General features: G+C 38.8%; 1 protein-coding gene across 2 annotated transcripts in view; it reads left to right on the top strand.

Moving 5' to 3' along the window:
- The window catches only part of LOC115220808 (protein ecdysoneless homolog), a 77,354-nt gene that overhangs the window by 37,703 nt on the left and 20,989 nt on the right, over window positions 1–18,662 (top strand). For both annotated transcript variants that reach the window (XM_029790972.2, XM_036510458.1), the window contains exon 3: window positions 5,648–5,735. In XM_029790972.2, the coding sequence (XP_029646832.1) occupies window positions 5,648–5,735 (88 nt within the window). The remainder of the gene's footprint in view (window positions 1–5,647; window positions 5,736–18,662) is intronic.

Raw genomic sequence — 18,662 nt, 5'->3', positions numbered from 1 at the left:
GAGAGACTGGAGTCTGAATGCTGGTAGCGAGCATAAGTGTTGCTAGACACAAATGTTGTCAGTGTTAAAGATAAAGTGATGAGTTATTTTAATATCATTTCCAACAAACTATTCTGCTGGTTTGTTTCGTGTATTTTTGTAATTTTGTATCTGTGTTTGACCTACAGAGTCTCGTGGTATTGTGGCAAATGTTTACAAATGTGATTATTATTTTCACAAGTAATTGGTGTGAATGTGTTTGTTCCCACATTCTTCATGTAATGATAGATGTATGAATGCTTGTGTGTGTGTGTGTGTGTGTGTGTATCTGGCTACATAAATAAATAAGCTTGCTCTCTGTGAAAAATGGCTGTTAATCTATCTATTTATCTCTCTCTCACTCTATCTATCTATCTGTCTGTCTGTCTATCCATCTATCCATCATCATCATCATACATCTGTTGTCCATGCTGGCATGGGTTGGTTGGTTTGACCGGGCTGGCATGCTGGAAGGTTACACTAGACTCCAGTCTGATTTGGCATGAGTTTTCTATGGCTAGATGCCCTTCCTAAAGCCGTCTCCCAGAGTGTAATGGGTGATTTTATGTTCCACTGGCACAGGTGCCACTTGTGTGACACTAGTATCTGCCATGACTGTGATTTTGCCCAGCTTGATGGGTTTTCTCAAGCACAACATATCTATACTTACCTATCTGTGTATATAGTGTCAATGCATGAAACTCTTGGACCTTGAGTTACTGTTCCTTCTGCTAAATATTGATAAAAATCTATCTATCTATCTATCTCTGTATCTGTCTGTCTATCTCTGTATCCATCTGTCTCTATCTATCTCTGTATCTGTCTGTCTGTCTTTCTATCTATCATCTGTCTGTCTGTCTGCCTGTCTATAATCTCTCTGTCTGTCTATCATCTGTCTATCATCTCTCTATCTATCTATCTGACCATCTATCTGTCTGTCTGTCTGTCTATCATCTCACTCTCTCTCTCTCTCTCTCTCTCTCTCTCTCTCTATCATCTGACTATCTATCTATCATCTCTCTCTCTCTCTCTCTATCTATCTATCTATCTATCTATCTATCATCTGTCTGTATCTATCATCTGTCTATCTATCTATCTATCTATCTATCTATCTATCTATCTATCTATCTATCTATCTATCTATCTATCTATCTATCTATCTATCTCCTGTCTGTCTCTCTATCATCTATCATCTGTCTATCTATCTGTCTATCATCTGTCTGTCTGCCTATCATCTATCTATCTGTCTATCTGTCTGTATGTGTGTGTGTGTAGATGGATAGCATGTGTGTGTGTGGGTGTGTTTCAGAATAAACTATCCCCAGCTTGTAAGCACATGAATTTTTCCTGCATACTTCAGGTTCAGTGAGAGCAGGGTTACTTTTGTATTGATTGCAGTGTGATTGTGTGTGTGTGTGGTGTGTGTGTGTGTGTGTGTGTGTGTGTGTGTGTGTGTGTGTGTATAAAATCTCTCCTCCACTATTGATTGATCCTCAAAGAATTCTATCCATTTCTCCAATAATATTGTTCTACAGCATGATCAGTAAGCTACAAATAATTCATTTATTGAAAACAAAGAACCAATGGACTTTTGTCTGCTGACATACACAGTATTAGTAGTAGTACTAGTAGTAGCAGTAGTAGTAGTAGTGGTGGTAGTCATTCTTGCTGCAACTAATATATTGTTAGCAGAGGACAACTTAGGGGAGATGGCTGAGTGGGATTCAGGAGAATGGTTGGTCTGACTTTGATGGCTGACTTTGAATTACTTGAAATGGTTGGCACAGTGGCACAAGTCTGTGGCTGTTGTGAAGATGGTGGTGGGTTGTGGTAAGGAGAGTGGAGGGGGAGAGGGTAGGGAGGAAGGGAGCAGAGCTGGCCAAAAGTGAGTGTGTGTGTGTGTGTGTGTGTGTGCACGCCTTGCTTTCTACTGGGATATTAAGCTTCAGGGGGTTTAGTCTTATTATGCTGGCCTCCAACACTTTAGTATATATTTTATTGACTTTGGAAGGGAAAAGGCAAAGTTGACCTACATATCTATCTGTCTGTCTGTCTGTCTGTCTGTCTGTCTATTTGTCTATCTATCTGTCTATCTATCTACCTATCTATCTCTCTATCTATCTATCTATCTATCTATCTATCTATCTATCTATCTATCTATCTTCTATCTATCTATCTGTCTGTCTAGCTGTCTATCTATCTGTCTGTCTAGCTGTCTATCTATCTATCTGTCTGTCTAGCTGTCTATCTATCTATCTATCTGTCTAGCTATCTGTCTATGTATGTATGTATGTATCTATCTGTCTGTCTGTCTAGTTATCTGTCTATGTATGTATGTATGTTGACCTATATATCTACCTACCTATCTACCTACCTGTCTGTCTATCTAGCTGTCTATCTATCTATCTCTATCTACCTACCTATCTACCTACCTATCTATCTATTTATCTATCTATCTATCTATCTATCTATCTATCTATCTATCTATCTATCTATCTATCTATCTATCTATCTATCTATCTATCTAATTATCTATCTATCTATCTATCTGTCTGTCTGTCTATTTATAGGATGACTCCTTTATAGGCCGTGTGTGTATGCATTGACATACATCAATAAATATTGATTCCTCGTATTAGAACAAAGCCACAAAGTTTTTAGGGATGGTATTTCTAAGTTGAGTTCAGATGCTGTGTAATTTTATTGACTATTAAAAGGCAAAGTTTGAATTCTAAGCAGGATGTAACTTGCTGATTGGTCATTGGTAAATATTGTATGGAAGAAGGGACTAGAGAATGCCAAGGGCAAGAAAAATTAATGTGTGTATGTGTATGTATGTATGTATGTATGTATGTATGTATGTATGTATGTATGTATGTGTATATATATATATATATATATATATACACACACACATATATATATGTGTATGTATGTGTGTATATGTGTTGGAATGTGTATGTATGTGTGTATGATGTATATGTATGTATGTATGCATGTATGTGTGTATATATGTATGCAGGCATGTGTGTATATATCTATTGATGTTTGTATATTTCTTATTTTCAAGAATGTTGGCTGGGTGGTATTTTGATTGAGTTCTGAGTTCAAAACTCACTGTAGGTGACCCTGCATTTTACCCCACCAGGGCTAAAGAAACATTTGAATGATTACCAGTAAAGTGTTAGAGTTAAATTGATCATCGATAATAATTAACCCACCCCTCTCATAGTTTGTTACATGCATATATGTGGTTGCTCAGTCTGCTAGAAACGGCAGCCAAATCTCCCACAAATCATATCCTGTTGTCTTAGATATACTACAACTTGACAAGAAGGTAGCTTGATCATGGGCTGAAGTATCATGTGGTTGCTCTGTCAGGGTCTAACCTGTACTAAACAACAGCATCAACCTATATTAATTCAAAGGAAATATTAACTGCGTAAACTTCACCAAGTTATGGGTTTTTATCCCAGTCTAGGCACTTTTGAAAAGTTACTAGACTATCTGTGGCCGTTTTATTCCGTTTGTATTCCCATTTCAGAGTTATGTTACTTTTGGAGTATTTTTCCATTATATGCCATTTTGGCTATTTTTGAAGGTACCCCCCAAAACGCATATCACAGGAATCCATGGTCCAATTTACATGAAACCTGTTTTCTGTTTGTATTCACATTTCAGGGGTGCCTTACTTTCAGAATATTTTCTCATTAAGTGCTGGTTGGGCTGTATTAAATTACAGACAAGCACGCATGAATGCATGCAAGCAAGCATGCAAGCAAGCAATCACAGAGTTTTAGTAATATATAGAAAGACTGTGACCCTCTGTGTAGGACCAGCTAAGTGTTGGTTTCAGATCTTTGCTCAAGCAAATGACAAATCTCTGACACTCCTTGTTGGAACCCTTGTGACTTTGCCTGCTGTTGCAATGGAATTTAACACTGCCAGCCAATCCAACAACACATCTATTTTACAGTGCTGTACTTTACTATTTACATTTTTAAGTTAGTCCACCTCTGTGGTCTCTAATTAAAGGTAGACAGACTGGACCATTTCAATTGTGTCTGGCTACAAACAATTCAGTCTTAATGACATTATTCAAACCTTCCTGGCTGTTCAGTAAGTATCATTCTCTTGAGTTTCACTAAAGTTTACACAAGTTCATAGCTACAAAGATCCACTCAAATTTGTATCATTGTCATTTTCCCAAAATTTTGTCTAGAATTTAAAAATGTGGTTGCCTCACAGAGGCAATGACAAATGACTGAGACCTTTGGCCTTATGCCATGGTTGAGCAGAAGACCCATCAAGTTGTGGCAGATACTGGTGTCATGCAATTGGCTCATAAAAGCAACCAGTATTCTCTTGGAGTGGTGGGCGTTTGGAGGGGCATCCTGCTGTCGAAAGCATGCCAAATCAGACTGGAGTCTGGTGCAGCCCCTCATCTTACCAGCCATGGTCAAACCGTACAACCCATGCCAGCATGGACAATGGATGGTAAATGATGATGATGATGCAGACATAGCTAAATTATTAAAAAGCTTACTTTCCAATTTTGTGGTCTCAGGTTCAGTCCCACTGTGCAACATCTTGGACAAGTGTCTTCTACAGCCCTGAGCTGACCAAAGGCTTGTGAGTGGATTTTGGTTGACAGAAACTGAAAGAAGCTTGACATAGGCACATGAGTGAGTGTGTAGTAAGTAGGTTGCTTACCAACCACCTGGTTCTGGGTTCTGTCCCACTGCATGGCACCTTGGGCAAGTGTCTTCTACTATAGCCTCAGGTTGGCCACAGCCTTGTGAATGGATTTGGTAGATGGAAACTGAAAGAAGCCCGTCATATATATATATATATATGTATGTATGTATATGTCTGTGTTTGTCCCTCCATCATCGCTTGACAACCGATGCTGGTGTGTTTGAATCCTCATTACTTCGCATTCAGTAAAAAGAGACCAGTAGAATAAGTACTAGGCTTACAAAGAACAAGTCTTGGGATCGATTTGTTTGACTAAAGACGGTGCTCCAGCATGGCCGCAGTCAAAATGACTGAAACAGATAAAAGAATATACATGTGTCTGTGTGTGTGCACGTGAGCCTACATTCAAAACCAGATCTATGCATCGAAATGACTTTTGAGCAATTGTCTAAAGCAACAACTTAAATATATCTGATTTTGATTGGAAGACTAAGATTTGCCTCCTTTCTATATGGCATTTATCCCATTTTGACTGAAAAACATTTCATGTGCATGAAGCCAGCAGTTTATAGATTGTGTTTTAATGGTTATCATGAAATTGGTCAAATATGCACTTACACTGGATTTCAAAGTAAGCTCTTCATATATGTCAGTGTTTGTATGCACCCTTGCTCTGACATCATGGGATTATTTTAAACAAACATCTGTGTCATACGAGCAATGTTGTTTGATTCCAGTCTTTTGTAGAATACATGTCTGGCAGTGGGGAAATATTAGCTTGCTTGGAAACAAGTGAGGGTAGGTGACAGGAAGGGCATCCAGCTTTAGAAAATCTGCATCAACAAATATCTGTCTGACCCATGCAAGCATGGAAATATGAACATTCAATGTTGATGTTGTGCTTACATTATGTTCCTGTAATGTTTTTCAGAGTTAGTGACAATGATGAGGAATTCCTTCTGATCGAAGCGGCTGATGTACTACCAGAATGGCTTAATCCTACCACTTCTGAGAACAGAGTAAGTATTGCTTGTGTGCTTTGTTGTTATTTCTGCAGAAAGTTTTCTGATGGATGGAAGATATCAAGAATAATGATTGGAAGAAATGGAAAAAAAAAAAAAAAATCATGTAAAATTGAGGTGCAGTTGTAGTTGTATTTGAGGCACAGGTGTGGATGTGGGTGTAAGAAGGTTGCTTCCTAACCACATGGTTCTGGATTCTGTCTCACTGCATGGCATCTTGGGCTGACAAAACCCTTCTGAGTGAATTTGGTAGATGGAAACTGAAAGAAGCCCTTTGTATATATATGTATATGTGTCTATGTTTACCCCTCTCCCATTGCTTGACAACCAATGCTGGTGTGTTTATGTCCCTGTAACTTAGCAGTTTGGCAAAAAAAGACCGATAAAATAAGAACTAGGCTTACAAAGGATAAGTCCCGGGGTCGACTTGTTTAACTAAAGGCGGTCGGTGCTCCAGCATGGCTGCAGTCAAATGACTGAAACAAATAAAAGAATAAATTTTAAACATAGTAATTAAAAGCATTTTCAACTGTTACATTTAGTTTTAATTCCTAAATTTCTCAACCTTCATCAAAGCAAATTTTAGCTTTAATAATTAAAAAGCCATCGGGGGGGGGGGAATCTATGTCACACACCAAAAGTAGTCACCTTGCTCATTGTTCACAAAGGTGTGTTGGTGGTGGTGGTGGGTGGGGCTTGAGTCTCCAATAAACTGACCTGTCATGACTTTGCTGAATTGCTTGACTATGCTTAGACTTGTATATCCTCCTCCTCCTCTTCCCCTACCCCCTCCTGTATATCCTCCACACATTGTCCTTCTCCCTCCTTGCCCTTCCTCCTCAGCACCCTCTCCTTCCTCTTTGCCCTCTCCCCCTCCATGCCCTCTCCTTCCGCCATGCCCTCTCCCTTCTCCTTGCCCTCTCCCTCCTCCATGCCCTCTCCCTTCTTGGCCTCTCCCTCCTCCTTGCCTTTCTCTCTCCTCCTTGCTCTTCTTCCTCCTCATCCTCCCTACTACTCACCCATACCTTGTCCTCTCCCTCCTTGCCCTCTCCCTTCTCCTCAGCCTCTCCCTCCTTGCCCTTCTTCCTCATCCTCCCTACTGCTCATCCTTCTCCCTTCTCTTTGTTCTTCTCCCTCCTCCTCACCTCTTCTCCCTCCTTGCACTTCCCCCTTCCTTGCCCCTTTCCTTCCTTAGCCTTCTCTCTCTTCCTCCTTGTCTTCCTAGTCCACCTCCTGATCATCATCCTCATCATTTAATGTCCACTTTTCATGCATGCATTGGCAAGACAGAATTTGTTGAAGTAGATGGCTGGAGATCTCCTGCCTCTTTCCAAGCAAAGTAATATTTTCCCCTAGCTGGGATTGATTTCCATAGAGGATTGGGAACAAACAACCTTACCTTTATGATGATTGTGATGATGATGCTTATTTACAGCCATCCTGTGATGATAAGACAAGAGCACATATACACACACACACACACACACTGTATTTATTCTAAACAAGGCATATTTTGCTAAAAGTGCTCAACAGATATTCATAAAATTATAAATTTACTTGGAGCTGTGGCCAGTCTTATAGAGTAAAAAAATAGTTGCAAAGATACATGATATGAAGGAAATATATATAACCCTACTTTGTTGCATTACTTCTGCTAGAGAATATTCAGGTGATGTAAAAAGACAGAATCTCTCTGTGACAATCAGTCATAGACGTTGAATGTAAGAAAACAACCTAGAATAGACAAATGTGCTGAAAAAGCCGACGCCTCTGTATCCAATGCAGATGAATATATTCAGATGAAATTGTCTCTTGAGGAAGAATTACCCCAGAGTCTTTAACAGGTAATTTGGAGGTCTTCTCTCACCAGTTGGTTTTAAAGACAAGATACACTCCCATCTCTTTTAAGTCTATCTCTTTAGCTTCTCCATAGAATTCAGAGCCAGCATTGGCAGTTACAATGTTTCTTACTAGATTACATGTATGCAAACAATGTGATTGAAGGTAGAAAAAATAGGAAATGGTTGTACGATCATATTTTGTGGTGATACATAAAAGCACCCGTGTGGCATTGGGTAAAAGTGTCCACATGGTGCTACATAAAAGTGTTCGTGTGGTACCATGTAAAAGCATCCAGTACATGCTGGAAAGTGGTTGGTGTTAGGAAGGACATCCAGATGTATAAACTATAACAAATCAGAGTGGAGTCTGGTGTGGCTTACCAGCCCAGGGCAAAAGTCCGTCCAACCCATGCCAGCATGAATAACAGATGTTAGATGATGATGATATATGTGTGTGTGTGTGTGTTTGTGTTTATGTATATCTTTGTGTTTGTTCCCCACCATGTTTGACAACCAGTGCTGGTTTGTTTACATTCCCAAAACTTAGTAGTTCAACAAAAAGAAACCAATAAAATAAGTATCAAGCTTCAAAAAACAGTAAAAAGTAATAATAATAATAATAATAATAATAATGGTTTCAGATTTTGCCACAAGGGCAGCAATTTTGGGGGAGAGGATGAGTCGATTAGCTGACCCCAGTGTTCAACTGGTACTCAATTTATCAACCCTAAAAGGATGAAAGATAAAATTGACCTCAGTGGAATTTGAACTCAGAACATAGTGATGGGCGAAATACGCTAAGCATTTTGTCTGGTGTGCTAATGATTCTGCCAGCTCACCACCTATTATAATAATAATAAGAGCTCTCAACGCAAACCTCCACCAAGGTAACACCAATGTCCTCTCAACAATTAGCTGAAGATGATTTTTAAAATGAGAACATCTTAAATAAACTTGATTGCTCTCACAAACAAGAATACTAAAAATGAATCTGACAGCTCTCAAAAATTAAGGAAAAAAAACAGGAAAAATAATCCCGAATCCGTATCCGGTACCAGATCAATCCCAAAATCTAATCAGATTGTGCCTGTCACAAAGCCAAACATCCCTGAAAGTTTCATCCAAATCCATTCAGCAGTTTTTGAAATATCTTGTCCACGGACAAACAAATACAACTGAAAACAATACCCCTGCCTTCGCTAAGGCAGAGGTAATAAGTTATTTTCTTCAACAAAACCCTTCGAGACTTGTCATCTCTGGTCACTCTGTCCGTTAAATGGTGATGATTGGGGATCATCATCTCCACCGCACCCAACCCATTAACTATCCACAAAGGTGTTGCTTAAATAGCCACTAAGTTTAGTGGTGTAACTCAATTGGATAGACCAGTTTTAAATATTAAACACATTCCTGGCAACTGGTATGTAAATATTAATTGCTAGTAAGGACATGTGGCCAATGACAGTACTGCCTGATTTGCACTCGTGCCAGTGGCATCCAGCTGTAGAAACTTTGCCAAACCAGATTGAGCCTGGTGCAGCCTTTGGCTCACCACTCCTCAGTGAAACCGTCCAACCCATGTCAGCATGGAAAACAGATGTTAAACGATGATGATGAATACACTGCTAGCAATTAAGGGGCATCCATCTACAGAAAATCTTCCACAACAAATTTTGTCAGACCCATCTATGAGGGGCATGGAAAACTGAGCATTGAAGTCACAATGATGATGAAGAGGAGGAGGATTCAGCACTCAAACTAGTCTAATAAGTGGATATTAGTAATTGAAAAACAAAAAACAAAATGAACTGATAGATAAATATTTTTCACGCACATTCAGTGAAATAGAGCTTTATCATCTCCCAGCTGTATCATCTTTATTTTTCCCAAAAATTTTGCCTGCATTCATTGGAGTTATTTCCTTCGCTTTTATGTTTTAATCACTTGAAGAGGGAGTTTTTACACACTAGTTGCATGGGTAGTAGTTAATTGTTGTTTTTTAACTCCTTGTATTACATATGTAAGACCCCTATTGTGTGTGTCATGTATTTTAGCCCAGTTCTCCACCTTTTCTGCTAATTTGTCATCTTTTCTAATAAAAATGAGTCAGCTGAAGAGAGAGAGAGAGAGAGAGAGAGGAATTTTACAGCAGTGTTGTATGAGTAATGGCAAACAACTATATAGAATGAGAGATAGGAGAGTTGATTTTTACACATGTACTGCTTCAACTCCCTAAGAATGAATACATGTCATGTAATTTTAATGCATACTTAAATCATGTATGTATGTTTGTGTATTTGTGTGCCTATATGCACACATGTATGTTAATGTGTGTGTATTTACAGATTGTAATTAAATGGTGACTTCTATACTGATTTCATTACAGATAGTAACTGCTGTATGGAATCCTATTGATTTGTTTCTGTCTGTACTATATAGTAAACATTGTACTCCAAGATTACGGACTCTCTAAAGATTTTTCTAAGCATTGACTTAGTTATGACTGCATTACTAATTTATAGTTATCACATAAGTGTTACAATTGAACGATAACTATTTTATCCCACATACATTGCTGATAAGTGGAGTGTTTGTTTATTTTATTTTATCTGTTATTTTAATTTTTTTTTTTAATAGAGAAGACTTGTTGAGTCAAGTATAACCAATATCGTAGCTGTGGCCAGTGCCCTCTGACTAGATTCCATGCTGGTGGCACATAAAATGCACCATCCGAACGTGGTCGATGTCAGGTCCGCCTGACTGGCAACTTTGCTGGCAGCATGTAAAAAGCACCCTCCTTTATTTAAATGAGTTTTCCCACAGACATCAAGACATTGAAAGGTCTGTTAGCTTAACATGTTCACAGACCACCAGTACTACCTTTGCAGACCACCAGGGGTCTGTTGACCACAGGTAGGGAACCACTGGTCTAAATTATAAAGTGTCTCTCTTTATTTTACCAATAGGTTACATTCATCATCATCATCATTCACCAGGAACTGGTAAGGCCAGGGCCTGCACCAGGTTCCACATCAACTTTTGGTTTGGTTTCTATGGCAGGATACCTTTCCTAACGCCACCCATTTGACAGAGTGTACTGGGTGCTTTTTATGTGGCACCAGCACCCACACCCCAGTGCTTTTTCGATGGCACCTTGGTTTTAGGATCTCAATTCAGTTGTGGTGGGCATGACTTATTATTATTGCTGCCGAGTGGAGGTGCAATGGCCCAGTGGTTAGGGCAGTGGACTCGCGGTCGGAAGATTGCGGTTTCGATTCCCAGACCGGGCATTGTGAGTGTTTATTGAGTGAAAACACCTAAAGCTCCACGAGGCTCCGGCAGGGGGTGGTGGTGAACCCCGCTGTACTCTTTCACCACAACTTTCTCTCGCTCTTTCTTCCTGTTTCTCTTGTACCTGTATTTCAAAGGGCCAGCCTTGTCACACTCTGTGTCACGCTGAATCTCCTCGAGAACTACGTTAAGGGTACACGTGTCTGTGGAGTGCTCAGCCACTTGCACGTTAATATCATGAGCAAGCTGTTCTGTTGATTGTATCAGCTGGGACCCTCATCGTCGCAACCGACGGAGTGCTCCTACTATTATTGCTGCCACAATAATGATGATATAGGGTTTTCATAAATGACCTAAACTGGACTGCCTCTCCCAAGCCACCAGTTTGAGGAAATTTCATTAACCCTTCAGATTTCTTCATCAAATCTATTGCTTATTTATTCAAAACATTTTGAATTGATCATGTGCTATCTTGTAAGTTTCAAGAATTCAGTGGTTTGTTTGTATATTTTTAGAATGACATTGTAGGACAGGTGTGAGAGGTTGGATGTGTTCAGTTTGAACATAAAACAGGTTGAATATTCTGGCTGGATATGGCCAGATTAAATACTGAAGGATTTAGAAACTTTCAGAAACTCAACCCCCAATGAGGCAGTGCACCATCTTGCTGGAAAAACACTGTTGTTGCAGGTGGTGCAACATTGATGCAACAAATAAAGACCATTTTGGACACCCTGTGTTGTGGTTTAAATTAGTTCAGTTTTACGTTCTGCTCTGAATTTTTAGCTGCAAGTTGGCATGGAAACTTGGAGTATAGTTACCAATCAGATGTAATTAAAATTGGTATCAATACCATGATTATAGTGATACACTGTATATAATTGGGGATAATTAACGAGAAGAGCTCTTATGATATTCTTAATGAATTTACAGACATCACAATATTTGTTGTGTATTGTTCAGACATCAAAGTGTTATATAATATTGTATATTCTAAAGTTAGAATATTATTGACCACGTATTGCAGTGACTCATTGCTCTGTGGCAAATACTTGGCAAACTCATAATTTCGGTTCTTATTGGAATCGTATTTGGCAGAAACTATAAATGCTGCATCTTCCCATTTCTCATTTCTGTAAGTCTGTGATGAGCCATTGATTGACCTCTCAGCCCACTCTTTGAGCTCAAACATCCACTGACTGTTATTGTTGACAAATGTATTGGGAAAAATAAGCACAACGCAAAACAAAACAAAACAAAACAAACAAGTAGCATAAAGCGAAGCAATAAAAAAGTATTCCATGGGAAGTATCTGTCTTTCATTTATCTTGTCTTTTACTTGTTTCAGCCATGTGGCCATGCTGGGGCACTGCCCTGAGGAAATTTAGTCAACTGAATCAAGCCTAATACTTATTTTTTTTCTTTAAGCCTGGTACATATTCTGTCGGTTTGTTTGTCGAACTGCTAAGTTATGGGGACTAAAATACCCCAACACCGGTTGTCAAGTGGTAGTGTCTTACACACACACACACACACACACACAATGATGGGCTTCTTTCAGTTTCCGTTTACCAGCTCCTCTCATAAGTCTTTGCTTATCCTGAGGCTATAGTAGAAAACACTTGCCCAAGGTACTACACAGTGGTACTGAACCTGGAACCATGTGGTTGGGAAGCAGACTTCTTACCCCACAGCTACACCGGCACCTATTTATATATATGATTGATTGATTGATTCTAGTTTCAGCTCATGAGCTGTGGCCATGCTGGGGCACCGCCATATATATATCTTCTGAAATAATATTTCCAACACACATCTTGTGTTGCAGATGTGGTTAAGCAGCCAAGAAGTTCACTTTGCAGCTACATGGTTCTGGGTTCAATCCCCACTGCTGCATGTTATCTTTGCAGAGTGTCTCTTTTTGCAGCCTCGTTGAACCTGTTGAAGGAATGGTTTCTGCTTTTGGGTGGCCTACTTAATTCTGTTTAATAGTATCACCATGGGCCAAGTGAGGGCTTAATACTATCACCTGGCCCCTAGAAGGACCATGTTTGGCTCATGGGGGCCTTTACTGTGGACTACTCTGTTGCAGGAGTTCAGGCCAAGTCACTTGTCTGTGGATAATGTTCTTCCTTCGTTGTACCTGTCTTCAAGACTCTTGAAAGAATCATTGGCTGCTTTGTCTCTCTTGTCTAAGCCATTAAAAAAAAAAGAAAATGCTAAAAATAAATGTTTATGCTGTAATTCACTCTGTAAAATGATTGGCATAAGGAAGGACATTCAGCTATAAGAACCATGTCAAAGGGGACAGTGGAACTTGATGCAGTCTTCTGGCTCTCCCTTGTCAAACCGTCCAACTCATGCCAGCATGGAAAACAAATGTTAAATGATGATAATGATGATGATGATGATGATGACTGTCTGTGTGATAATTAATTAGTGTTATGAATGATATTCACTATAAGTAACTATTTTAATAATACAAAGAAAATGTTTCAACTTTCAGAAATGGCTAACCTATAATAGGGAAAGCCATTAATTAAAAAAAAAAAATTAAATAAATATTGAGTAGATATCTTCAATTAGCTTATAGTAAAACACTGGCTGTCCCCCATCATTTCAGCCTTTTAACCCTTTTGTTACCATATTTCTGTTGAGATGCTCTGTGTTTCTTTCAGTTAATTTTAAATATAACAAAGAATTTAGTAAAATAACTTAGTTATCGTTCAGCTAGTGTTAGGAACATAAATTGTGACCAAGGTTTGGTGGAAGATTATAATTCAAAACTTACGAAAACAAGACATTTGTACTACAGAGCGTGAGGTGGTTTCAGCTGGGTTGGTAACTAAAGGGTTAATCCTTTCCACATCATCATCTTCATAATGTCCATTTTTCTATGCTTTGCATGGGTCAGACAGAGTTTATGGAGACAGATTTTCTATGACCAAATGCCATTCCTCTTGCCAATCCTAACCTGTTTCCAAGCAGAGTAATATTTCTCCATGGTCAAACATATTTTCCCAGAAAATTGAAAATGACTGTTACTGCTCACAGCAATACTCATTTATAACAGTTGTGCAGTGTCAAAACAAGCATGTGGCAGGCTTCTTTCAGTTTCCGTCTACCAAATCCACTTACAAGGCTTTGGTTGACCTGAGAGCTGTAGTAGAAAACACTTGCCCAAGGTGACATGCCATAGGACTGGGTTCAAAGCCCCAAGGTTGAGAAGTATGATAAAATACATTTGATTGGAGGGACGTTCTTCCCAAGTTCTTTATTTAGTTAATTAATCAGGGCCAAATTTTAATCCTCATTATTCACCAGCCAGTACATATTGATTGTGAGTACAAAAGAGTTTTATTAAAATATGATGTGTAACCTTTCTTTATTAATGGTAACCTTAGAGGAATATCATAATGAAAATAATTAATGAACTAAAACATTGAATAAAGAATATTGTAATTGTGTTGGCTTAATTACTAAGTAGGAATCTTATTTATTGATATAAGCAGCAATTGTCAGCTTTTAGCCAAATATATGTACCACAGCTATTTATGAAGGATAAATGTCTTTCATCATCCTCTACTCGGAAATTGAGATGCCTGCCGTTACTTGTATGATTTGAAAGTGTCTGCTCAGACTGTTTGGCCATGTAGCTTGATTTTTCTGATTTAGCCCCTGCTCACCATTTTCTCTTCAATGAAATTCTGGTTGGGCTGACAGTTAATGTTGGTCAACCACAAGGTCACAGAGGATGAGAAGGTATCTCATGGAGGGGAGGACTGACTAGGATTCTACTTGATGGATCACTTGGGAGGACCTGTGAATATACAGACAAACTGTGAATGTTGTAGTGTACTCCAAATCTGTATTGGAAGGGCTTCGATGGCTGGATGCCCTTTCTAATGCCAACCACTTAACAGTATGGACTGGGTGCTTTTTCCATTTTACTGGCATTACTGAAGCCATTGTGCAGTTTGCAAAAGTACAAATCCCAAGGAGTCAACTAATGGTGAGTGCGGCAACACACAGCAACAGTGCATGCCCTCACACCTGACCTGACCTGACCCACCTCAAGCACTACCCTGCCCTTCTTGTCCTTCTGTCTACTGTTTCATCATTGCTATGCTCAGCACAGTCAGTCATTTCCTACTCCCCACACCCTATCATTCTCTAGCTCTACTCGGTCCTTCCCACCCTCTCTTCAAAAACTGTGAGCTTTTCCATAGCAAGGTAGCTACTCTGGCCCTTTCCTCTCATGCTTTTACCAATCTCTTGCCCCCTCCTTGCTTTACATAAAAGTTGACCCCTTGGGACTTGTAAAATTTTAAACTGCATGGCTTCAGTAATGCTGGTAGAATGGAAAAAGCACCGAGTACATACTGTTAAAGGGTTGACATTAGAAAGTGCATCCAGCCATAGAAGCCCTGCCAAAGTGGACACTGGGGCACAATGCAGTCCTTGGTCGCAGTGGGTCTTGTAGGACTGTACAGCATACAGCCTATGACAACATGGACATTGAAGGATGATAATAATGATGATAGTAGTGATGATGATGGTTGTGATGTTGATGATGATGATAGCTGCATTATGGTACACAGTGAATCAGTTAAAGTGTAATCTTGCTCCTACTCTGATTGGTTTACTGTGTTTCGTTGTCTGTAGTTGTTACCTTTACTTTCCATTATCTCATATAATAATTGATTTTGATATTCCTATAAATATCCAATGTTTGGTGGCATCAGAAAAGATGGAGGTGGGCAGGAAACAGATTTGATTAGCTTAAATTTTTGAATATTTTGTATTGTTGATAATCTCAAAATAAAATTAATTTTAGGAGCTATTTCTTTTCAAAAATAATTAATTTAGATGATGTAAGAGAGTCATGACAGTTCTGTGATGATGTTACAAAACTTGAATTTAAATGAATGGAATCCGAATGTGGTTGATGCCAGGTCTGCCAACATCCGAATGTGATTGATACCAGGTCCGCCTGACTGGCTCCCGTGCTGGTGGCACGTAAAAAGCACCAACCAAACGTGGCCAATGCTAGTACCCCTGACTGGCGCCTGTGCCGCACATAAAAAGCACCATCCGAACGTGATCGTTGCCAGGCTTACAAAGAATAAGTCTTGGAGTTAACTTTTTCGACTAAAGGCGGTCGGTGCTCCAGCATGACTAGTCAAATGACTGAAATAAGTGAAAGAAATTTGTAGAAGTATCACCAATTTATTGCAGATAAATTTTCACCTCCCAATTGAGAACCATTGTTCATTATCATCATTTTAATGGACACCCAAAGGCTCTACTGGTCTCTTTGGGGGAACTGCTAAGTTACAGGGACATAAACATACGAACATCAGTTGTCAAACATAAACACACAAATACATACATACATATATATGTGTATATGTATATATATATATCTATGCATGTGTGTGTTTGTGTGTCTGTGTTTGTCCTCCTCACATTGCTTGACAACCGATGCTGGTTTGTTTATGTCCCCATTACTTAGCAGTTTGGCAAAAGAGACCGATAGAATAAGTACTGGGCTTACAAAAGAATAAGTTGCTCGATTAAAGGCGGTGCTCCAGCATGGCCACAGTCAAATGACTGAAACAAGTAAAAGAGTAATATGTGCATATGTATATATATATATGTGTATATCATCATCATTGTTTAACGTCCGTTTTCTGTGCTAGCGCGGGTTGGACGGTTCGACCGGGGTCTGGGAAGCCAGGAGGCTGCAGCAGGCTCCAGTTTGATCTGGCAGTGTTTCTACAGCTGGATGCCCTTCCTAACGCCAACCACTCTGTGAGTGTAGTGGGTGCATTTTACGTGCCACTGGCACAGGGGCCAGATAAGGCGGTGGTGGCATCACACACACACACATATATATATATATACACATTTGTGTATATGTGTATATATATATATATATGTATATATATGTGTGTGTGTGTATGTATATATATATATATATGATGGGCTTCTTTTGGTGTCCATCTACCAAATCCACTCACAAGGCTATGGTCGGCCCGAGGTTATGGTAGAAGATACTTGCCCTAATGCCATGCAGTGGGACTGAACCCGGAACCATGTGGTTGGGAAGCAAGCTTGTTACCACTCAGCCATGCCTACGCATATTTTAACAATTTCGTTTGATTATAAAAAAATATAATAGAATATTTTTAACATAAATGGCTAGGAGGGTCCATCTGAGTAAAATAGGAAAGAAGGATCCAGTGGTGAAAGAAATGGTTGAGAAACACTGATGTTGATGATGATGATGACAAACCATAATAGAAGACAGAAAAACAACAAAATAATAAGAAACTGAATATCATCTTTGTTATGAAATAAAAAGAAAAATATTCCTCTTGCTGTTTTTGCCAATCTGTGTATGAAAGTTGGTTTAATCATATCCTCGATGGATACATAATTATAAAAAAAAAAACGATCTGAATAGGATATTGGCAAATCTGGTTTATTTCTGAAAACAAAATAAAATATCCTCAAGGCTGCAGAAATATTTGTAGTGGTTGTTTTTTTTTTTTTAATTATTTGCTCATCAATATTTGCAGATCAATATGAATTGTTAAATTATGTAACAAAACAAGGAGGGAAAAAAAAAAGGAAATTTAAATTATTTGTGTACAATTTAGTGAAATGTAATTTTCTAACAGACACATAGATGCTGGTTGGTTATTAAAAAGCTAAAATTTACAGATGACTATTTTTGGAAACATGAAATCATCTTTCAACTGGTCTGTCTGTTTAGTGTCTTGTGTGTATTTGTAAATATACTTGTGCATGTGTATGTGTGTGTGTGTATATATATATATATATACTTTATTTAAAGCAGCAGAAAATTCAACAAAACCTGTTACTCTGAGTTTCACGTTCCCGTTCGTCGGACAGTTTTTGCTAGCATATTACTCTACCATTGGTATTTGAGTACTCTTTTTTCTACCTTGTTTCACATTTATGTGTTTACTCCGGTATATATATATATTATATATATATATATGTATGTATGTATGTCTGTAAGATGTATATGCATGTTTATATATATATATATATATATATATATATATATACATATATATTCCATTAGCATGTATGTATATATATATATATATATATATATATATATATATATATACATACTAATGGAAATTGTAGTTGTTAAGATACCTGTGCTGGTGGCACATAAAAAGTACCATCCGAACGTGTCTTAGCCAACGTCGCCTGACTGGCGTCCGTGTCGGTGACACGTAAAAGGCACCAACTGATTGTGGCTGTTTGCCAGCCTCCTCTGGCCCCTGTGCTGGTGGCACGTAAAAAGCACCCACTACACACACGGAGTGGTTGGCATTAGGAAGGGCATCAAGATGTAGAAACACTGCCAGATCAGACTGGAGTCTGGCGCAGCATCCTGGCTTCCCAGACCCCTGTCGAACTGTCCAACCCATGCTAGCATGGAAAACGGACATTAAACGATGATGATATACATACATACATACACAGGCGGGGTGTCCCACTGATGAGTTTCAATTTTAAATAATTTCCTTAACTTTACAAATAAATGCATGAAATTTTGACACAATATAAAGAACATAAAGGAAATTAATATGTGCAAGTCAAATTTTGCGACACCACTATTTCACATATGAAAAATGACATTGCTTAAATGGCTTCCATTTTCAGCTTCGCATACCCATGCTCTTTCCAAAACTTGCACCATAACACCCTCAAGAGTTTTAGACCCCACTTCTCTGATTTCTTTATT

Source organism: Octopus sinensis, linkage group LG17 (assembly GCF_006345805.1).
Source record: "Octopus sinensis linkage group LG17, ASM634580v1, whole genome shotgun sequence".
Classification (NCBI taxonomy): Eukaryota; Metazoa; Mollusca; class Cephalopoda; order Octopoda; family Octopodidae; genus Octopus; species Octopus sinensis.
The sequence above is the reverse complement of the archived record's forward strand: the minus strand, read 5'-3'. Positions and strand labels throughout refer to the sequence as shown.